This window comes from Dendrobates tinctorius, unplaced genomic scaffold (genome assembly GCF_039654945.1).
Source record: "Dendrobates tinctorius isolate UK_male_01 unplaced genomic scaffold, ASM3965494v1 ptg000250l, whole genome shotgun sequence".
Classification (NCBI taxonomy): Eukaryota; Metazoa; Chordata; class Amphibia; order Anura; family Dendrobatidae; genus Dendrobates; species Dendrobates tinctorius.
The window spans coordinates 61,160,082-61,184,312 of NW_027361917.1; the positions used below are offsets into that span (position 1 = coordinate 61,160,082).

A 24,231-nucleotide genomic window follows, 5' to 3' on the forward strand; every position below is an offset into this window, starting at 1 on the left:
GCAACCGTTTCTGCTTGTGAGTACTGTTTAGGGGTGGCCGAATAGTAGGTTTATGCACCACAGCAAGCCTTTGAAGGATCCTACACCTTGAGGTTTGAGGGACTCCAGAGGCACCAGCAGCTTCAAATATCTGCTTGCTGGTTTGTAATGGCTTTTTAGCACCTGCTCTCTTAATCCGATGAACTTGCCTGGCAGAAACCTTCCTCATTCTGCCTTTATCAGCATGAACGATGATCACGCTTAAGTTTTCGGGAAATATCTAATGATTTCATCCCTTGACCAAGGCAATGCACTATTTATGCTTTTCAGCAGCAGAGAGATCCTTTTTCTTTCCCATGTTACTTGAAAACTGTGGCCTGCTCAATAGTGTGGAACATCCACTTTCTTTTTATTGGGCTCACATGGCAAACTAATTATCATAGGTATCTGAGATTGATTTCAGTGATCCAAAGAACCCTGAGACACAATACCATCAATGGGTTTCATTTAAAAAAAAAAACGCTATGACACTTAAAACAAATTTGCATAATAATTTGGAACATGGTGTATTTGTTGGGGGTGTAGCTTTTTTGCATTTCCTGCTTTATGCATTTTCTTCAGTGTTTTTGTAATGGTTTCTTTCAGTGCACAAATTGCATTTTTAAGTGTAGAATCATGCAATCACAATTTTGCAAAGGTAATGACCCAAAAACACTAGAAAACACATTTCTACAGCGTTTCTAAAAGATTATTGCCACGTCTGTCTGAAATCGCTATCGTATGTTTACTTACTAATGATGAGCGTGCTCACCGTATCAGAGAATGCTCAGGTGCTAATCGAGTGTCTTTGGCGTGTTCGAAAAAAATGTTTGAGTCCTCTGCGTTTCACAGTAACAGCTAAGTCTATGAGATTTCAGAAATCTCATGCACACACATTGTCAGTATTTTGTGCTTTGCATGTTTTTTGCACAATAGAACATGTCACTTATGTTTTTTTTAAGAGTTTTTCACCCATTGACATGAAAGTTTTTTCACCACCCAATGAAAATTTGCAGCAAAAACGCAGGCATCAGGTATTGCTGTTGTGTTTTTTGTGCCAAGACCTGATTCTGTAGAATAGCATTGTTTTCTTGCACTAAACTTTATCAGCATGCACAAGAGACAAAGGTAGTATGCAAAAAAAAAAAAAACACAGCAAAAACGCACAAAAAAAACACGCAAAACCTGCTTTTGTTTTCTGCAGCTTTTTTCCTGCTAAGGGATCGGGTTTTGCGGCAGGAAGAAACGCCTAGTGTGAAGTTGAAAAAATCTAATATATATATATATATATATATATATATATATATATATTATATATAGACACACACTGGACAATATACACACATACACAAACACACACATTATATATATACACACACACACACACACACTGCTCCAAAAAATAATGGGAACACTTAACCCCACTGTGCCAGCTGACGTACTATCCCATCCATGTGCCCCGGAACAATTAGACCATGGACGGGATAGTACGTCATGAGGGGAGCGTGGCCGATCGCAGCCGGGTGTCAGCTGATTCTCACAGCTGACACACAGCACCAAGTGCCAGGAGCGGTCACAGACCGCTCCCGATACTTTAAACCCCGGAACACTGCTATCAAACAAGATCGCAGCATTCCGGTGCCGGCCCTCTGCCTTTGGATCGGAGACCCCGCGGCATGACGCAGGTTCCCAATCGCTGCTATGGTAACCAATGCCGTCACTTTTTGTATTAAAGAACTGAATTAACTTTTTGATGATATTCTAATTTTGTGAGATGCACGTGTGTAAAATATATCTACCTACAGTATATCTATCCATCTCCATTCTCACCCAGGAGAGTGGAACGATTTTTTTTCTTACTTGCCTTCTGTGTGCAGTGCGGATGCAATCTGTTTTTTTCCTCACCAGTTATTATTTACAGGACCATTTACAGTTTCCCATGTTGGAGCATTCTAATGTATTCCTAAAAATAGGATGCCATACTGATGTGGTCTGCATGTCAGATTTTTTTTCTTGCACACATCCGATTTCGGAGTCAAATCTCAGCATGCTGCCATTTTTACTCATGCTGAATACAGGTAAGAAAAAATACACTTACAACTGCACTGCCTCATTAATCCAAATACAATCCCTTTTTTACAGAATTACACTTGTCCAATTTATTCAGTCGTGTGAGCGAGCCCTATGAAATAAACCAACAGATTGCTGTGTGAGCAGGCCAATAGGAGCTGCGATTACATGATGCAGGAAAGGGACTGGAGCAGTGCTGAAAACAGCAGAAGACTATAGGTAAGTATTGTAATGTACAGATACAGTAGTGGCCAAAAGTTGAGACTGTCACATTTTTGTTATCAAAGTTTGCTGATTTAGTGTTTTTAGATCTTTTAGTCAGATGTTTCTATAGTTACTGAAGTACAATAATAAGCATTTTGATATGTTTTTAATCTTTTAATGGCAAATACATCAAGTTTATGTAAAGAATCAATTTGCAGTGTAGTCCCTTATTTTCTAAAACTGCTGTAATTCCCATTGGCATGCTGGGATATTAGCTTCTGGGGAAAATCGTGACTGTTGACAACCTATTCTTATCTAATCAGTGGTTGGAGATTATCACCATTTCTATTTTTGTTTGTCTGCTTTTTGACAATTGAAATCTGGAGAGATTTATGACAATAGACAAAATTTTAATGGTTTGTTCACCAAGCCACTTGGTTATCACTTTTGCCTTGTGACATTGTGCTACTGATCTCAGGATGCTTAACAGTAGGCATGCCACAGAACTCATGGTGGCACTTACTTTTTCTTCTCTAGTCAGACAATACCGTAATTGCAGGTGCCCCAATCATTCTATATGGGGCTTTAACTGAGGAAATAATTTAGCAGGAAACACAGGGACTGGACTGCAATGGACTGGAGTAAAGTTAGTTACCGTATATACTTGAGTATAAGCCGAGGCATTTAATTTTGCCACGGAAAACTGGGTAAGCTTATTGACTCGAGTATAAGCTGGGTATACACTGTCCCCTCATCCCTGTCCTGCGTGGTTCCCCCCGTCCCATCCTTCTATGTATGGCTCATCTCCCCCCGTCCCATCCTTCTACACATTGCTAGGCTACCCCCATTCCCATCCTTCTATGTATGGCTCGGCTCCCCGTCCCTCCTCCATGCTCCCTCGTCCTACTCACCCTACTCGCCACTGCGCGTCCCTGCATCTCAGTTGTCCCGGCTTCCGGCAGCTTTTCCTGTGCTAGTCGGTCACGTGGCTTATACACCAGTATATACGGTAATTTTCTAATGAAGCCCCTTGCAGACTGTTTGGGACATTTGGAAAAATGATAGTCCAGAGAAGAAAAGGTGACCGCTCCCTTGAGCCCAGTCTTATGCCAATAGTAATGTATCCTGAGACCATTCATGTGTGCGGTTCCTTTTCATCCAAGGAAGTTGACTCACTCATAATTTTCCCTAAGAACGCTGCAATGAATAAAGAATGAGCAACTTGTCCCAAAAATCCAGAAGCAATTTGGTGATGAACATTACTTTTTCCAACATGATGGAGCACCAACTTACAAGGCAAAAAAAGATAATTAAGCAGCTTTGAGAACAAAACATTAAATTTTGGGTCCATGACCAGAAACTCCCAGATTTCAATCACATCGATAACCTGTGGTCAATCATCAAGAAGCGGGTGGGCAAACAAAAATATGGATCAGGATTTGTCACAAAAGCGGATTCCAGCATGGCAGGGAGAGTAGCAGAAGTCTAGAAATATAAGGGACAACACCGTAAATATTGAGTCTTTGCATACACGTTTTGCATGTCAATAAAATTGTAAAAACTTAGGAAATGCTGATAATTATATTTTAGTAACCATAGAAACATCTGACAAAAGGAGTAGTTAAGAAAAAAAAAAAAAAAGGGGTTAAGTGGTTACCGATGTATGCTTACACTACATAGGTGATAACTTGCTTATCGGTAAGAGTGATAGCTGAGTCCAGTACAGGATCCATGTGCAAGAACGCCATATTAGTTTTCTGTGAGACTGCTGGATAAAGCCAAATACAGCACTCGACACCCAGCACCCCCAGCAATCAGCTGTCAGCTGCAGGGTTGCTACCCATCTGATTGGTCTTGGGTTATAGCTATCTCATCCCTAACAACTCCTTTAACTACATGCTTGTGTTTTCCTCTAATCAAAGTCTGATAAAGCCTGGACATTGGTCTCCTATCTTTGGAATACTTTACACTACAATCACAGCTTGCATAAAGGGGTTTTCCGGTAGAGATAAAATTGTAAAGTCCGGGGTTGCACTGGACACTTAAGGCCCTTTTACATTTAGCGATGCACCAGCGATCCAACCAGCGATCCGACCCGGTCAGGATCGCTGGTGCATCGCTAAATGATCGCTAGTGAGCTTTCATACAGAAAGATCTCACAGCGATGCAGCAGCGATGCAGCAGCGACGCAGCGCACGATACTTACCATTCACACACAGCGATCCTGACGTCCTCCCGCCTGCCTCCACGCGTCGCTGGACGTCACAGCAGGAAGTCTCAGCAGGAAGCGCCCGACGAGAAATGGAGCCGGACATTCTCGCGCGATCAGCGATGAGCAGCGGGGGAGCCGGTCGCTGGTAAGTATCACACATAGCGATATCGCTAGCAATATCGCTATAACGTCACAAAACCAGTGACGTTTTAGCGATATTGCTAGCGATATCGCTTAGTGTAAAACCCCCTTTAGTGTTCGGTGCCAAACTCTGTACACTGACAACTCCTGGAAGAGCACTTTACAATTTGGGAGTTGAAGGAGAGAGAGCGAGTCAGAGAGAGATTTAGGTTCGAGTTCAGGTACCTGAACTGAACTTTGGACTAAAGACTGGTTGAACCTAAACTTTCACCGGTCCACCAATCCCTATTGTTCAGTCTACAGTAAAACGTGTACTAAGCGAGACCGTGCCCGCTAGACGGTTCTGCCCAAGATTATGCATATCTGACCCAACAATACGGGGCAGAAAACAGCAAATGCTCACCGGGCACAATGTGTGCTGGGAAGATTCAACGGTCTACAGTCACACGGTGCGATTACAGATTTTTCAAACAAACTCGTGACCAGGTTATACTTCAAATACGGCCATGCAAGATATTTCTGCGGTGGAATTTATGCAGCAGCAATATGAGCACCAAATGGCACAAATTACAGTGTGGATCACCCTGCGAAAATGCTGTGGCTTTATCGAACAATTCATTCATTAGAAACAAAGAAATCTGTGAAACTCCTCATCATGCACTGACTTTCTCTGCAGTGCCTCAATGAGATTTCTTAAAATCGTATTTCCAACACTGGTAGTGTAAGGCTATGTGCACACGGAGTTTTTTTGGCTCTGGGAATTTTGTAGTGAAAACCGCAGATAAATCCACAGGACTAAAGTCTGCGGATTTGCCTGCTGTTTTGCACCTCATAATGGATGAGGTGTGAAACTGCAGCGTTTCTGCACAAAAGAATTAACATGCTGTGGATTGTAAACCGTGGAAAAATCCGCAGCATGTGCACAGCGGTTTTTTATTTCCATAGGAAATAAAGGTACTGTACACCGCAGCAAAATCTGCTGTGTTTCCGCAGGGCCAAAACCGCTGCGGAAACACAGCAGAATCCGCAGCGTGTGCATATACCCTTATACACAAGAGTCACAGTCTACATTGCTACATTTCCAACTCGGTTTAGATTTTATCATCAATAAGTAAGATTTTGTTTTCCTCTAACTTTAATCAATTTTAAATTGCCAGTTGACATTCCCTCTCTCTCCTAATTTCACTATTGGTTTCGAGTGTTCCTGTGGACGTTCCCTATTTAATTGATATCCATTTTCGGCCTTTAAAAACTCATCTGTTGTCAAGTTTTGCACATTTGTTTTTTTTCACTTGGAAAAAGACGCCTGTACGGAATTGAAACGCGTTGTGAATCAAAAGCTTCTTCCTCATCATCATTTCTGAAGAAATTATTTACTACAGCAGCACAGCCCACCTACGAGTTCATCCAACTGAATCCCACATACCCAACTTAGGAGCCCGTACCCTTCTACATGGTGATATCAAGTAAAGCCAAGCAGGAGATTGATGGAAGGCTGCATTCTGTACCCGACATGCCAATGAGACTAACTGCTTGGAAGGCCACTGTAAGATGTGTTATGTCTGTCTGCTGTTATCAGACAGAGCAGTTGAGAACCTCCAGGTGGCGCTGGTGGGCTGAAAATGGTTGACAAACAGGACATGATGATTCTCCGACTATATAGCTGTAAGAAATAGTTATAGGTCTGAGTTCTGAGAGTACACTAGTTTAATCCTTTATGATCATCACAAACACGCCTGTGGAAACTGTACATAAAGTACTGAGAACACGGCGCCTATGCGGAGCTTATGGGGGTTTTCAGTTTTACACATTTCCCAAAGGCTTGATTAGTTGTAAACTAAAATCCTTATCCACCCCTGTTCCAACAATGCCACTGTTGCTCACGGCATCTCTCTGACAAGGCAAGAGTGGCAACATCAGGTCTACAGCACGTGATCACTGCGGCCAGTCATTAGTATCAGCAGTCATGGCAAGTCCATGCTGAGGAGCCTGAAGCCTACAAAAAACCAAGAGCATATTGATGGCATCCTATGGTATCACGGTCCACATATGTGGAAATCTTTTCCTCACATTTCTTTCAACATGTCTTTTTTTAGGTCTGAAATATTATTCAGATAGGCAATTGGGAAGGTGAATATACAGTTTGACTTTAGCAGGGGAAATGCAGGAAATTGCATTTAAATCAGTGATGCCACCTCAAGAAGATGACCACCAACATTTTCCTCTAGAAGCTTCACCTGTGAAGACTTCGCTGCTGCAGTGGCGTTTACATGACACGTGTGCAGTTACCTTGTTTATCTGATGAAGGGCTCCAATTACCTGACATACTCAAAAATTTAAAGAATATTGTACTGGTTTACTGTAGCCCTTTAATGAATAAGATCATGGCCCAAAGGGTAGGGCAGTGATGAAGCACCTTTTAGAGACCAAGTGCTCAAACTGCAACCCAAAACCCACTTATTTATCGCAAAGTGCCAAGATGGCAATTTAACCTGAATACTGAGGCTTCATTTTAGAAAAACAAGTCAGAGATAGCAGGCGGGGGCAACAGAGAGCAGGGGTACCAGACTGCAGCTATAAAGGAATATGCTTCCCATCCTGGTATACGCCCCCATATCCTTGTACAAGCTACTCACCTTCCTTCCTCTCCCCCACCAAGTCATCTTCTGCAGCTGGCAGCTGACGTCAGAGTCCAAGCGTCGGGGGCGCATGACGTCACTGCCATGTGCCCAGTCACATGTACACAAACGTCAGCTGTTGGACTGACTGGACAGCATCGAGCACTGCAATACACTTCAGCTGGATGTGCATGCGTCCTTAGATGCACATCTAGCTGAAGTAGGGGCTGGTGTAGCCAGGCTCCTCACCCGCCAGCCAAGGTCCACTGATGCGGAATGGCGATGATGCGTGTGCTCACAAGGAGAACTTTGCGTGCCCCTTCTAGCACACCATTGGTGTAGGGTATATGTGACACCCCAGAGTCCGGTTGTCACAGTGACATTACCTCCCTCTAATGGGTAAAGTCATGCTTGGAGGCAGAAAAGGGATCCCCACCATGCCAGGCAGCATAGATTTAATCACAATTTCCTGCTGCAGGTCAGAAAAGGGAAATGCCTTATAAATTCTGGCCAGCAGAGGGGGTTGGTGAGTCAGCTAGGAATCAGCTGAGGGGGTTGTCATGGAAACGAAGCAGCTGTGAGGAAAAAGGACAGTTACAACATGAGGAGGTGAGGTAAAGAGATCTTTCTGGAAGATCCTGTCAGTTCAAGACAGGGAGCTGATCTGTGAAGAGGGAAAGGACAAGAGCAGAGACTGAGAGACTCTAGGGGAGCTAAAATACTGCATATAGCAGACCCCTGAGTGAAGCGATAATAAAGAGAAAAGGGGACATCAGAGTCCTAGGCTGACAGGAAATGTACGCCCTGATAGCCGAATCTGAAAGTACAGGGGATTGTAAATTCCTGTACACATCACCTGAGGGCACGGCAGCGGATAAGGAGCACGGGGCCGATGGTGAAGAGAACGGTACCTGTGGAATAGACTCACGCTGACAGCCGTAAAGGTTAGTGAAACCATCACGAATAGAGGGTTGCAGCATAGTTATATACAGCGGAGACCCACACACAAAGCGCAGAAAGGAAGGTCCTAAATCCCCATCTGGCAAGGTGGATCCCCTGAATGCCTCCAGGCGAGCCGGACTCATTCCATCACCTGTATGTGGTACTCCGGACTGCAACCTATTACCAGTAAAAGGTAAAGAAACTGCACCTCTCTGTGTCTCTCTCTCATTTATCTGCACCCCAACGTTTACAGCCACTTTTACTATTTAACATCTTTGCCCTGGGACTACAGCCCTACCTGTGGAGGGCTACAACATCATAGATGCGCCCAACATCCATCCCAGAGAAGCAACACCGCAGCACTGGTCACCTCTGACTAGAATACCACAGGTGGCGTCACGTATTTCACCATCTAATAACTTTATTTTCATTCTAACCACGAATACCACACAACTTTCCCCTATTTTATTACTGGACGCCTCTGGGCCATGGAACGGGTCGCAGCCACCGTGACACCGTCCCCCATGGAAGTTGACGGGCCCGTTACCGAGTACCCCGCAGGGCGCTCCATATATTTAGAAAAGATCTATATAGTACCAATTCCTTAGCATATGCTAGGTCTTATAAGCATCTATCTTTGAAGTATAGGTCAGGGTTTCTGGTTTTTGTTACTATAGGGAACACAAGTGATGAAAACACTACCTGGAAACAAGAATAAATACAGATCAAAACAGATACAGTATTTGCCGGCTGTACATTTAAGAAGGACCCATCACTTCTGAGAAAAACATCAACACGGCAGAAGATGAAATTAGAAGTCTCATATACATATCAGATGATCTTTTTTAATATTACAGAAATGCAGGTTTCACTTTCATTTTACTATAGTAATCTCAAAAATAGGGGCAGTATGGTGGCACAGTAGTTCGTACAGTAGCCTTGCTGCTCTGGGATTAAGGCCTTCTTCACACACCCGTTCTTAATGTCCATATGCGGTCCGTTTTTTAAAGACTGCAAATACGAACACACACACCCACTCTATTCAATGATAGTGCACACGTCAAATTTGTCACACAGACCGTGTGTCCATGAGAAAAACCAGCAGACATGTACTTTTTTTTCAAGCACCACGAACAAAATGCGTGCCACACATGGGCATACTGATGACACACGGATAACATCTGTGTGTCAGTGTGACACGTACAGGAATGAAAAGCTCAGGTGGCATGCTCCATTGTCTGGGAAAAGCAGTACAGTTAAAGCTGTTCCAAGAAATCGTGTGCCGAATCCAGCTCTCATCATTGTCGCCTAGTCTCCCTGCGATCAGAAAGGATAGGCAACGATGATGGGAGTTTAAGTCAGTACCCACTGTGTGTGTATATTGTGTATTAACTAAATTAAAAAAAGAAAAATGGTGCGGGGTCCCCCTTCGTTTTCCTAACCAGCTAAGGGAAAGCCAATAGCTGGAGGCTGATGTTAATATTCTGAGAAGGGGCTAATAGCCATAAAGGTTCCCAGTGTATTAATAATAGCTCACAACCGTTTGCTTAGCTTTTACTGGTTATAGGTGGAATCCTCAAAAAAATTAAGTGGGCTCCCCCCAATATTTACTAACAAGCAAAGGCTAAACAGACAGCTGCAGCCTGATATTAATAGACTGGGACGAGGCCATGGATATTGGCTTGCTCTCAGATTACAAACATAGCCCTCAGCCTCCCCAGTAATGGCGCATAGACTAAGTGCACCAATTCTGGCACTTAGCCTCAGCTCTTCCCACTTGCCCTGGTGGCAAGTGGGATAATAGTTGTGGAGCTGATGTCCGTTGTTTTATGTCCGCTGACATCAAGCCCAGGGGTTATTACTGGAGAGGCATCTATAAGACACCCCCATTACTAACCACACAGTCAATTTAATAAAGACACAGAGTAAAGTCCTTTAATGGAAATAAACACGCCACGACCCCCTTTTACCCATTTATACATCAAAAAATAAAAAAGTTTTACTCATCTTTCTGCTGATAAATCATTACGCTCATGTCCCACGAAGATCCCCAACTTAATGGTGTGGTGAGTGGTGCCATGAGTGATGTAAATGCTCACATCAGCAGAAACACACTGAGCTGAGCGTGAGAACCGTTGCCTGTGACCGGCGGTAACCTTAGTGACATCACCACCGGTCACACACAGCCGCATTCACAAGCTCAACGTGCATCGACTGGGCGGTGAGGGGTTGCATCACTGATGTCACCGCTCAACAAACCATCTGGATCATCGTGGGACATGGGCAGTAATGGATTATTGGCGGAAAGATGAGAATTACTTTGATTTTTGATTTTTTGGTTAATAAATGAGTAAAAGAGGGTTGGGGGCGAATTTCAAATAAAGGACTTTACTCTGCATATTTAGTAACATAGTATTTAGGATCGAAGGGAGACTAATTCCATCTAGAGTTCAGCCCATAGCCTAACATGTTGATCCAGAAGAAAGCAAAAAAAAAAACCCATGCGGCAAACACTAAGCTCCACATTGGGGAAAAAAAATCCTTCCCGACTCCACATACGGCAATTTAGACTAGTTCCCTGGAAACCAGGGGAAGAGTCTTGAGGAGATCATTTGCATATTCCCAGTGCCTTCTGGGATAAGTGAAGAGTCTCCGCGAGCTCAACGATCACTGGGTTTTGGCCGTTGCAGCTGAAAAGAGGGCTCATCTTTCATCATTTTTAAGAAATCTCAAGATGGAAGAGGCCAGGAGCCATTTGGTGAGCTGCATTTCTTGCTACATGTTCACAGACTTACCAGTGGAAAAGCCAAACTTCACATGCCACAAATGCAAGCTTGTGTCCCTGTTGGAGGAAAAGTTGCAAAATCTCGAAGAGAGGTTAGCTACGTTGAAGATCATTAAGGAAGGTGAAGAGTTCTTGGACAGAGCAGAATTATCTCTTCATGTTACAGAAAGAGAAGAAATTCGAAGTGCACCTGAAGAAACAGAGGAATGGAGACATGTGACCCAGAGAAGCAGGAGGATCAGGAGGCAGTCAGCACCCATACTGCTCAGAAACCAGTACCAGGCTCTCACGCAGGAAAACAATGAAGAAATACATCAGGATAAGACTTTGCCAACAAGCAGCAACCTTGTACGCCTTCAGAGTCCTCCTGGATGGAGAAAGAAAAATGTTGTGAAGAAGAAACGGAGAGTGGTGGTCATGGGGGATTCCCTGTTGAGAGGAACTGAGGCCGCTATCTGCAGACCGGATATAACTTCAAGAGAAATGTGCTGTCTTCCAGGTGCAAAAATTAAAGATGTGTCTGACAGGATATCAGGACTCTTCAGACCTACAGATGACTACCCATTCCTGCTACTACATGTGGGGACAAATGACACTGCAAGAAACGACCTGGAAACCATCTGCAGAGACTTTGAAGACTTAGGCAAGAAAGTGAAAGAACTGGGAGCGCAGGTGGTCTTCTCTTCCATCCTCCCAGTGGATGGCCATGGAACAAGGAGGTGGAATAAGATTCTGCAGATGAACAACTGGCTACGTCGATGGTGCCGTCAGCAACGATTTGGATTTCTGGATCACGGAGTGAACTACTTATACGATGGACTACTTGCTAGAGATGGGGTGCACCTTACGAAGACTGGTAAGCATGTATTTGGAAGTCGCCTTGCTACACTTGTAAGGAGAGCTTTAAACTAGAACAACATGGGAAGGGAAGCAAAAGACCAGAAAAAGCCATACACCTGACAAATGCTATTGAGAACTCTGCTATTAGAAGTGGAAAGGAAGAACAAAGACGAAAGAATCTAATTAATAAAAATATTGGAGAAAGAGAAACCAATCACAAACTAAAATGTTTCTATACTAATGCACAAAGCATGGGCAACAAACAAGGAGAATTGGAACTACTAACACAGGAAAAGAAATATGATGTCATTGGAATCACTGAAACTTGGTGGGACAAAACACATGATTGGAATACAAGACTAGAAGGATACAACTTATTTGCAAGAAACAGACTTGATAAACGAGGAGGAGGTGTCGCATTGTATGTTAGAAACGCGTATATCTGCACAGAGATTGAAGCTTCAGAGACTGGGAGTTCTGTGGAAACTGTTTGGGTAAGAATACAAGGACAGAACAATGGAAAGGACACCATTGTAGGCATTTACTACAGGCCGCCTGTGCAAGCTGAAGCTATGGATGAACTCTTTATGCATCAAATGGCCAAGTTCTCAAAAAAATATGACATAGTTGTCATGGGAGATTTCAACTATCCAGACATTTGTTGGGAATCTCTCTCAGGCAAAACTAACAGATCAAGGAAATTCTTATCCTCTCTTGCTGACAACTTTATCTTCCAAAAGGTAAGGGAGAAAACAAGGGGAACTGCTACCTTGGATCTAATCCTTATAAACAGGGAGGAAATGGTTGAGGAGGTAAAAGTGGCTGGGACCCTAGGAGGTAGCGACCATGCTATTTTAGAATTTTGGATAACTAGAGGCGGAAGACCTGTGAAGACTCAGACGTCAAGGTTAGATTTCAGAAAGGCAGATTTTAAGGGATTCAGAAAGAGAATTGGAGGGATCCAATGGCTGGATATCCTTAAAGACAAAAATGTCCAGGAAGGATGGGAAATCTTGAAAAATGAAATTCTCAAAGCACAGTTGTTAACAATTCCGAAAAGAGGGAAGAATAGGAAGCAGTTAAGGAAACCAGGATGGATGAACACAGAACTTAAGCACATGCTAAAAAGGAAGAAAAAAATGTTTATAAAATGGAAAGAGGGAGGCATATCTAAAGAAGAATATAATGCTGTCTGCAGAACCTGCAGGGCACAAATCAGATTAGCTAAAGCTGAAAATGAATTGAGGCTTGCAAGAGATGTCAAAAGCAATAATAAAGGATTTTGGGGATATGTCAAAAGTAAAAGAAAAGTCAAAGATGCTATAGGATTTTTACAGGATGAAAATGATGAAATGGTAAGACAGGATGTTGAGAAGGCTGAACTTTTAAATTCCTATTTTGCATCTGTTTTCTCTCAGAAAGGAAATGTAACATCAACTGTTATTCACTGTCCTATTAAGGGAATAGAAGAATCCAGGATATCTATAAACAGAAAGATAGTGAGGAAACACTTAGCTAGCCTAAATGAATTCAAGTCTCCAGGTCCAGATGAATTACACCCCAGAGTACTGAAGGAGATAGCAGAAGAAATTTTTGAACCCCTCTCTATAATCTTTGAAAATTCTTGGAGAACAGGAGAAGTGCCAGAAGACTGGAGAAGAGCAAATGTTGTTCCTATCTTCAAAAAGGGGAAGAAGGTGGACCCAGGTAACTATAGGCCGGTGAGTCTGACTTCTATACCAGGAAAGATCTTTGAACAAATTATTAAACAACATGTATGTCAATACCTGGATAAGAATGAAGTGATTAAACAGAGTCAGCATGGGTTTGTAACTAATAAGTCATGTCAGACTAACTTAATTTCCTTCTATGACGGTATCACTGATTGGGTGGATCAAGGAAATGCTGTAGATATAGTATATCTTGACTTCAGCAAAGCATTTGACAAAGTCTCTCATACAATCCTTATTGAAAAAATGATTAAGTATGGAATGGACAAGGCAACTGTTAGGTGGATTCATAACTGGCTTAGTGATCGGACCCAAAGAGTGGTCGTAAATGGCTGCACATCCAGTTGGAAGAATGTCTCAAGTGGGGTACCACAGGGCTCTGTCCTGGGCCCTGTATTGTTCAACATCTTTATCAACGATTTAGATGAAGGAATTGAGGGTAAACTGATTAAATTTGCTGATGACACAAAGCTAGGAGGGATAGCTAATACTAGAGAAGAGAGAGAGAGGATTCAAAAAGATTTAAATAAACTGGAGAAGTGGGCAGCAACTAACAGAATGGTTTTTAACAGGGAGAAATGCAAAGTACTACATCTGGGCAATAAAAATGGAAAAAGCATATATAGAATGGGAGGAATAGGGCTAAGTGACAGCACATGTGAAAAAGACTTGGGTATACTAATAGATCACAGACTGAATATGAGTCAACAGTGTGATGCAGCAGCAAAAAAGGCAAATGCAATTCTAGGATGTATTAACAGAAGCATACAGTCTAGATCACGTGAAGTCATTATTTCCCTCTACTCCTCTTTGGTCAGACCTCATCTGGAATATTGTGTCCAGTTTTGGGCACCACATTTTAAAAAAGACATCAACAAACTGGAGCAAGTTCAGAAAAGAGCGACCAGAATGGTGACCGGTCTGCAAACCCTGTCTTATGAGGAAAGGTTGCAGGATTTGGGAATGTTTAGTTTGCAAAAGAGAAGACTGAGAGGAGACTTAATAGCTGTCTACAAATATCTAAAGGGCTGTCACATTGTAGAAGGATCAACTTTATTCTCATTTGCACAAGGAAAGACTAGAAGCAATGGGATGAAACTGAATGGGAGGAGACACAGATTAGATATTAGAAAAAACTTTTTGACAGTTAGAGTGATCAATGAGTGGAACAGGCTGCCACGAGAAGTGGTGAGTTCTCCTTCAATGGAAGTCTTCAAACAGAGGCTGGACAGACATCTGACTGGGATGATTTAGCGAATCCTGCTTTGAGCAGGGGGTTGGACCAGATGGCCCAGGAGGTCCCTTCCAACTCTACGATTCTATGATTCTATGATTAACGCCCTATCAAGGAATCTACTGTATATACCCTGTAATATTATAATTTTCAAGAAAGGCATCCGGTCCCTTCTTAAATTTTAGTAGGGAATCACTCATTACAATATCATACGGCAAAGAGTTCCATAGTCTCAGTGCTCTTACAGTAAAGAATCTGCGTCTGTGATTATGCGTAAACCTTCTTTCCTCCACTCGTAGAGGATGACCCCTTGTCCCCGTCACAGATCTAAAGGGCCTGTCTCACTAAGCGATATCGCTATAACGTCACTGGTTTTTGTGATGTTATAGCGATATTGCTAGCAATATCGCTATGTCTGATACTCACCTCCGACTGCTCCCCCGCTGGTTATCGCTGATCGCGCGAGAACATGTTGGACCGTTTCTCGTCATCAGCTTCCTGTGGAGAGACGAGCGACGCGTGGACGCGGGCGGGAGGACGTCAGGATCGCCTAGTGTGACAGGTAAGTAGCGACCCCCGACCCCTGCGATGTCGCTGGTGAGATCTGCCTGTGTGGCAGCTCACTAGCGACCCCTTAGCGATGTACCAGCGATCCTGACCGCGTCATATCGCTGGTACATCGCTAAGTGTGACAGTACCTTAAGACTAAAAAGATCATTAGAAAGGTCTCTGTACTGTCCCTGCATATATTTATACATTGTTAGAAGATCACCCCCAAAGCCTTCTTTTTCCAAACTAAATAACCCCAAGTGTAGTAACCTGTCCTGGTATTGCAGACCCGCCAGTTCTCTAATAACCTTGGTCGCTCTTCTCTGCACCCGCTCCAGTTCAGCTATGTCTTTCTTATACACCGGAGACCAGAACTGTGCACAGTATTCTAAGTGTGGTTGCACTAGTGACTTATATAGAGATAAAATTATGTTCTCCTCATGAGCATCTATGCCTCTTAATTTATTAGGTTTGACTATGGGGTTAGTAATAGACGCATCTCCATTACTAACCCCTGGGATTAATGTCAGTGTACATAAAACACCTGACTTCAACTCTAGAACTATTACCAACTTGCCACCGCACCAGGGCAAGAGGGAAGAGCAGAGGCTAAGCGCCAGAATTGGTGCATCTAATAGATGCACCATTTCTGGGGCGGCTGAGGGCTGATGTTCTTAATCTGGGAGGGAGCCAAGATCCATGGACCCATCCCAGCCTATTAAAATCAGGCCACAGCTGTCTGTTTAGCCTTTGTTGGTTAGTAAACATAGTAGGGACCCCAAATCATTTTTATTTATTTAAACAATAAATGCAATTACAGAAAAATAAGCACCGATTATAAAAATCACACTGACATTTCTATTTATCATGTTCCTCATCACTATCTATCTCTATCTTTGAACATCTTTAATACATAAAACTTTTTAATTTTTATGCTGTATTTTATTCCATACATGGCACATGGACAACACACAGATGTCACATACGTACACGCAGACCTCACCATTACTGTTTTTTGCAGTACTGTAATCACCAAGACATCTGAAGAAGGCCTAAATCCCACCAAGGTAAAAATCTGTTTGGTTCTCCCCACGTTTGAGTCACTTTCCTCTGGGTTCTCCATTTTCTTCACACACGCCAAAGAAACAGTGCTTTGCGAAAGTATTCAGCCCCCTGTAACTTTTCAACCTTTTCCCACATATCATGCTTCAAACATAAAGATACCAAATGTAAAGTTTTGGTGAAGAATCAACAAGTGGAACAAAATTGTGAAATTGAAAGAAATTTATTGGTCATTTTAAATTTTTGTGGAAAGTCAAAAACTGAAAAGTGGGACGTGCAATATTATTCAGCCCCTTTATCTTAATACTTTGTTGCGCCAACTTTTGCTGCGATTACAGCTGCAAGTCGCTTGGGGTATGTCTCTATCAGTTTTGTACATCGAGAGACTGAAATTCTTGCCAATTCTTCCTTGGCAAACAGCTTGAGCTCAGTGAGGTTTGATGGAGATCATTTGTGAACAGCAGATTTCAGCTCTTTCCACAGATTCTCGATTGGATTCAGGTCTGGACTTTGACTTGGCCATTCTAACACCTGGATACATTTATTTGTGAACCATTCCATTGTAGATTTTGATTCATGTTTGGGATCATTGTCTTGTTGGAAGACAAATAACCGTCCCAGTCTCAGGTCTTTTGCAGACTCCAACAGGTTTTCTTCAAGAATGGTCCTATATTTGGCTCCATCCATCTTCCCAGTCCCTACTGAAGAAAAGCAGGCCCAAACCATGATGCTGCCACCATCATGTTTGACAGTGGGGATGGTGTGTTCAGGGTGATGAGCTGTGTTGCCTTTACACCAAACATATCATTTGGCATTGTTGCCAAAAAGTTTCATTTTGGATTCATCTCACCAGAGCACCTTCTTCCACATGTTTGGTGTGTCTCCCAGGTGCCTTGTTGCAAACTTTAAACAACACTTTTTATGGATATCTTTGAGAAATGGCTTTCTTCTTGCCACTCTTCCATAAAGGCCAGATTTGTGCAGTGTACGACTGATTGTTGTCCTATGGACAGACTGTCCCACCTCAGCTGTAGATCTCTGCAGTTCATCCAGAGTGATCATGGGCCTCTTGGCTGCATCTCTGATCAGTCTTCTCCCTGTTTGAGGTGAAAGTTTAGAGGGACGGCCGGGTCTTGGTAGATTTGCAGTAGTATGATACTCCTTCCATTTCAATATGATCCCTTGCACAGTGCTCCTTGGGATGTTTAAAGTTTTGGAAATCATTTTGTATCCAAATCCGGCTTTAAACTTCTCCACAACAGTATCACGGACCTGCCTGTTGTGTTCCTTGGTCGTCATGATGCTCTCTGTGCTTCAAACAGAACCCTGAGACTATCACAGATCAGATGCATTTATACGGAGACTTGATTACACACAGGTGGATTATATTTATCATCACTAGTCATTTAGGGCAACATTGGATCATTCAGAGATCTACAATAAACTTCTGGAGTGAGTTTGCTGCACTGAAAGCAAAGGGGCCGAATAATATTGCACGCCCCACTTTTCAGTATTTTAATTTCCACAAAAATTTAAAATAACCAATAAATTTTGTTCAACTTCACAATTGTGTCCCACTTGTTGTTGATTCTTCACAAAAAATGTACTTTTTTTTATCTTTATGTTTGAAGCAGGATATGTGAGAAAAGGTTGAACAGTTCCAGGGGGATGAATACTTTCGCAAGGCACTGTACACTTAGGGAATTTAGACTATGAGTCCTAATGGGGACAGCAATGATGTTTACACTTGTAAAGAGCTCTGAAAATTAATGTTGCTAAATAGGAGAGTAAAATAAAATCTATTGACATTCTTTTCTGTAGGAGATTTTAACAGTGGAAGTTGAGGGGTGATTTGATACTGCAACTGAATGGTAAATTGAGCCTTGTGCTTGAACAAATCATCTAGCCAGTTTTGCTGGTGCAGAGTCACTAAAGCCAAAAACCTGGTAAATTAATTCCTCAGTGAATCCTAATGTGCTGCAAATCAGCTGAAAAAACCTCATCTCCAGTACCTGATCTGTGCTTTATACAGAAGTTTGTGATTTAAGAACCATTTAATGCCAGCTCAGATAAAGGAGGACAGAGCTGCTTCTAAATTTTTAGTGTGAAAGAAAAGAAATTGTCCACTATTAAATGGTTAATCTCACTACATAACCAGAGCTCTTAGAAGCCATGGCTTACCTCTGCGGTTGCTTTTTTCTAACTTCCTCCTCTTAGATTGCTTCATACATCAGTACAGAATAAAGTAAGAGGGCAGCACAGGTCTCCTGTGTTTACCTGCTGCACATGGTCCTGCGGACTACCCTGCGGTTTATCTGCGGATTACCCTGCGGTTTATCTGCGGATTACCCTGCGGTTTATCTGCGGATTACCCTGCGGTTTATCTGCGGATTACCCTGCGGTTTATCTGCGGATTACCCTGCGGTTTATCTGCGGATTACCCTGCGGTTTATCTGCGGATTACCCTGCGGTTTTGCCCTGTGGTTTACCCTGCGGTTTTGCCCTGTGGTTTATCACCTCTACAATGGAGGAGATGGCAAACCGCAGCGGAATCCGCAGAAGAGAATGACATGTCAACTCTTTCTACGGATTTGAAACTGCAGCAAAAACCGCGCGGAAAAATCTGCACCGTGTGCACAGCGGTTTCCATTTTCCATAGGCTAGAATGGTACTGTACATCACCTGCAGTTCTGCTGCGGATCCGCACCGTGTGCACACAGCCTTACTGTCTGTACTATATATAATGTATCCTTAATAAAAGTTGTTATTCTTTATAGACTTTTCTGGTTCAGGGTTTGGAGTTGATATTCTCCATCATGTGATCAGTGGGGTCTCTCACAGCAGATGGTTGGGGGCTCATGTACCCCTCTCTAGCAGACATTCCAGCCCACGTAGTGTGAGGCTCCCAGCACGTCAGCTACTCACAGTAATAAGCCACCACAGGGTCCCTCTTGTCGTGCTCCTGCGCCGTCCTCAGGTGATGCTGCAGGGACTTGAATTGCGGAGGTAAAGAGGGGAGAGAAGCCGCCATTGCTCTGCGCCGATAGGCAGCGGATAGTGACAGGAGGAAACAACACACGGCGCACGCACGCTCTTCCGCTTCCGCCTGTGGATGGGAGGAGTGAGCGGCGGCGCGTCACTGGGACCTGAGGGGGACTCGCAGCTGCTGAGGGCGGTGTCGGCGCGGGTCTCGCAACAAGCACCCAGACGGCGTCCCCACAAGAAGCGCCCAGACGGCGTCCCCGCAACAAGCGCCCAGACGGCGCCCCCGCAGCAAGCGCCCAGACGGCGTCCCCGCAACAAGCGCCCAGAAGGCGTCCCCGCAACAAGCGCCCAGACGGCGTCCCCGCAGCAAGCGCCCAGACGGCGTCCCCGCAACAAGCGCCCAGACGGCGTCCCCGCAACAAGCGCCCAGACGGCGTCCCCGCAGCAAGCGCCCAGACGGCGTCCCCGCAAGAAGCGCCCAGACGGCGTCCCCGCAAGAAGCGCCCAGACGGCGTCCCCCGCAAGAAGCGCCCAGACGGCGTCCCCCGCAAGAAGCGCCCAGACGGCGTCCCCCGCAACAAGCGCCCAGACGGCGTCCCCACAACAAACACCCAAACGGCGTCCCAGATGCATATCCAAAGATATCACAAATTTTAACCCCTTAGTGACAGAGCCAATTTGCAGCTTCATGACAGGCCAATTTTTACAATTCTGACCACTGTCACTTTATGAGGTTATAACTCTGGAACGCTTTAACGGATCCCCCTGATTCTGAGTTTGTTTTTTCGTGACATATTGTACTTCTTGTACTTCATGTTAGTGGTAAAATTTCTTCAATATGACTTGCATTTATTTATGAAAAAATGGAAATATGGCAAACATTTTTAAAATTTAGCAATTTTCAAACTTTTACTTTTTATGCCCTTAAATCAGAGAGTGCTGTCACACAAAATAGTTAATAAATAACATTTTCCACATGTCGACTTTACATCAGCACAATTTAGCAACCCAAATTTTTTTTTTGTTAGGAAGTTATAAGGTTTAAAAGTTGACCAGCGATCTCTCATTTTTACAACAAAAATCTAGATGTGTGGTGAGCACTTTGAACCACTAAGGCTACTTTCACACATCAGGTTTTCGGCGTCAGGCGCGATACGGCGTCGTGCCGGATCCGGCAAATGTTTTGTAAAACCTGATGTGCCGGATCCGGTTTTCTGCCGGATCCGTCTTGTTCTTGACAGACAAAACCGGATCCGTCTCATCCGGTTCATCCGTTTTTCTATGGATTACGCCGGATCCGGTTTTTAAAATTGACCCTTGTGGCCTTCCGAACGGGATTGGCTACTGGAAAACTATATATAGCATGTTCCTACAGCCCTTCTTTGACAGGTTGTAGAGAAGAAAGTGCAGGTTGGAGAGAAGAGCAAGTTACTGGCGAAGATGGATGTTGTCATTGGAAATATTACCACTAGAAGTTCTGTGACGGTTTCAGTAATGAGGGACAATTTTGCACTATAATTTGTCACCTCAAGGCAGAGTACACTGGCAGGATGACAGAGTGTGAAAGATTTGTGCCCTAACCAAACTTGTGTACCTTCTGGACCAACAGTATATACCTTTGCCAACCAAAGTTGGCTATCTTGTCATGGTCTTACTATTTTTAGCTTTAGGCCACAGGTGTGTACCTGGTTGTGTTTTATGCAAAGTATTTCACCTTTTAACAAAAGTTGTGTACATTGTTAGGAAATCACCAACAATAAACACAACTTTTTAGGTGAAATACTTTGCTTCAAACACAACCAGGAACACAACTGTGGCAAAAAGCTAAAATTTACCCACAGTTATATACCTGGTTTTGAATACCTTTTTACCTTTGAAATACCCTGTATTTAACCTTTTTTTTAAACATAGTTCGCCGCAGAAAGAAATGACAGACAACCATTGTGAAACGATAATTTAACTTTTATTTAAAATTTTTGCCGGAGACAAAAAACGTTACAGTAGCCGTTTTTTCCAGACGCCGGATCGCGACACATTGCCGGATCCGGCGAAAACCGGATGAAACGCATGGCCATCCGGCGCGATCCGGCACAAATGCAAGTCAATGGGGGGGAAACCGGATCCGGCATTGCATTTCACCGGATCCGGTTTCTGTCAAAAGCGCCGGATCACGCCTGACGGCGAAAACCTGATGTGTGAAAGAGGCCTAAGTGCTTCACAGAAGTTTAAAACGCAGAGCCGTGAAAATAAAAAATGTTTTCCACAAAAATGATTTTTTAGCTCCCCAATTTTTTATTTTCCCAAGGGTAACAGGAGAAATTAGACCCCCAAAGTTGTTGTGCAATTTGTCCTGAGTACGCTGATGCCGCATATGTTGGGGTAAACCACTGTTTGGGCACACGTCGGGGCTCGGAATGGAGGGAGCACCGTTTGACTTTTTGAACGCAAAATCGTCTGGAATCAATGGTGGTGCCATGTCGTGTTTGGAGACCCCCTGATGTGCCTAAATATTGGAAAGCCCTCAATTCTAACTCTAACCCCAACACATCCCTAATCCTAACCATAACACTAACCCTAATTCCACCTCTAACTTTAGCCTAACCCTAATGGAAATATGAAAATAAATATATTTTCTTTATTTCGTTATTTTTCCCTAACTATGGGGATGATAAAGGGGGGGTTTATTTACTACTTTTTTTATTTTGATCACTGTGATAGGGTGTATCACAGTGATGAAAATGAACCATTGGAAAAATCTTCCTATTGTTGCCGCTTGCCGGCCGGCAGATCTCAATGGGCGCACTGCGCATGCATCCGCCATTTCTTTCCCAGAAGAAGATGGCGCCCATGGAGGAAAGCATGCGGGCCGAGGATCAGCGGGAGGTATCGGAGAGAAATTAAATGGCACATTGGACTTTTTTTTGCGGTCGCCGTTATACGGTTAATAACGGCGATCGCAAAACCGTGGGCGGTAAAAATCGACCTCAATCATGTTCTCTGGGGTCTCGGCTACCCTCGGCAGCCAAGACCCCGGAGAAAATCCGATTATGGGGGCCGCTATACACTTTTTCCACAGCGCCGTTAATTAGCCGCGCTGTGGTTTAAGTACCCTTAACTGCCGCCGTTAAAAGGTGTATCGGCGGTCATTAAGGGGTTAAAAAAATAGCTTTTTATGGCAAATATGTCAAGCTAGGGGTGTGCCCGATGCTATCGTATCGGGAGGGAAGTGTGTGTGTGGGGGGTGTGGGTACGTATGTGTGTCCCACAGCTGCCTGCCCACCCACCTCCGTGCAGTCACAGCCGACAGGAAAGAGGGTGGTTTGCGGCCTGTGCTGGAGATGTGAGTACGTGTGTGTGTATGTGAGTACGTGTGTGTGTATTTGAGTGTGTGTGAGTACATGTGTATATGTGAGTACGTGTGTGTGTACGTACATGTGTGTGTATGTACATGGTGGGCAGGCAGTGGGGGGGAAGTCTGGCGGCGTGGCCAGCAGCGGCTGGTCCAGGGGCAGGGGGGTCCTGGCGGCGGCCAGCTGGCAGGAAAGACCGTGGTTTTCGGCCTGTGCTGGAGATGGGGTGTGGCGACCCTGAGGGGCCCACCAAATTGGACTCTGAGGGGCCCAGCCCACCAAATAGGACTCAGAGTGGCCCCGCCCACCAAATCGGACCGAGTGGCCCCACCCACCAAATCGGACCGAGTGGCCCCACCCACTAAATCGGACCCAGAGTGGCCCCGCCCACCAAATCGGACCGAGTGGCCCCACCCACCAAATCGGACCCAGAGTGGCCCCACCCACCAAATCGGACTGAGGGCCCCTTCCCACCAAACCGGACCCTGAGGGGCCCCGCCCACCAAATCGGACCCAGGGGGGCCCCGCCCGCCAAATTGGACCCAGAGGGGCTCCGCCCACAAAATCAGACCCTAAGGGGCCCCACCATTTGAATCGCCTCACGACTGCCCAATGTATTCCTATGGCAAAATTTTCCCATTGAAATGCATTGAGACAATGCATTCCAATGACAGGAAAAAATTTTTTCAAGCACAAAAGCTACAAATCGGACCCAGAGGGGCCTCGCCCACCAAATTGGACCCAGAGGGGCTCCGCCCACAAAATCAGACCCTAAGGGGCCCCACCCACAAAATCGGACCCTGAGGGGCCCTGGCCACAAAATCGGGCACCATTTCAAAGCACTATCTGTACTTCCTTCAGGAAATACACATCTAGTTAAAACTGCACCCCTGTTTGGGCGCATGGCAGGACTCAGAATAGAGGGAGCACCGTTTGACTTTTTGAACCCAAAATTGTCTGGAATCAATGGGGGCACCATGTCAAGTTTGGAGACCCCCTCATATACTTAAACAGTGGAAACCCCCTAATTCTAACTCCAATTCTAACACAACCCTACCCCTGTCCCTAATCCCAACCTTAACCCTAATCCCAACTCCAACACACCAACAGTAACCCCAACTCAACCGTAACCCCAGCACCACAACCTTAACCCCCACACAACAACCGTAACCCTAACCTTAGCCCAACCCTGACCCTAGCTCTAACCTCAACCCTAGCCCAACCCTAACTCTATCTCTAACCCTAGCCCCAACTTTAGCCCCAACTCTAACCCTAGCTCTAACTCCGACCCTAACCCTAATGGAAATAAATACATTTTTTTATTTTATCATTATTAACTAAGGGGGTGATAAAGGTTCGTCAATCACCATGATCAAAATGAACCTGTTAGGCGTCGGGTTCCTGCGGCGGTTCAGCAGGGATCCAGAGTCTCTCGACCACAGAGGAGATTGCTCAGAAATCCCAGACGCCCTGCCCAGACCTGCTCTGTGG

At 44.3% G+C, this 24,231-nt stretch overlaps 1 protein-coding gene across 2 annotated transcripts in view; it reads right to left on the minus strand.

The window, feature by feature from the left end:
- Window positions 1-19,590, minus strand: part of VTA1 (vesicle trafficking 1) — a 322,571-nt gene extending 302,981 nt beyond the window's left edge. Inside the window, exon 1 of one of the 2 annotated variants that reach the window (XM_073557711.1) lies at window positions 19,331-19,590. In XM_073557711.1, the coding sequence (XP_073413812.1) occupies window positions 19,331-19,436 (106 nt within the window). In that variant the 5' untranslated portion in view covers window positions 19,437-19,590. The remainder of the gene's footprint in view (window positions 1-19,330) is intronic. The other variant, XM_073557712.1, reaches the window with a different exon arrangement.
- Window positions 19,591-24,231: the final 4,641 nt, after the last annotated feature.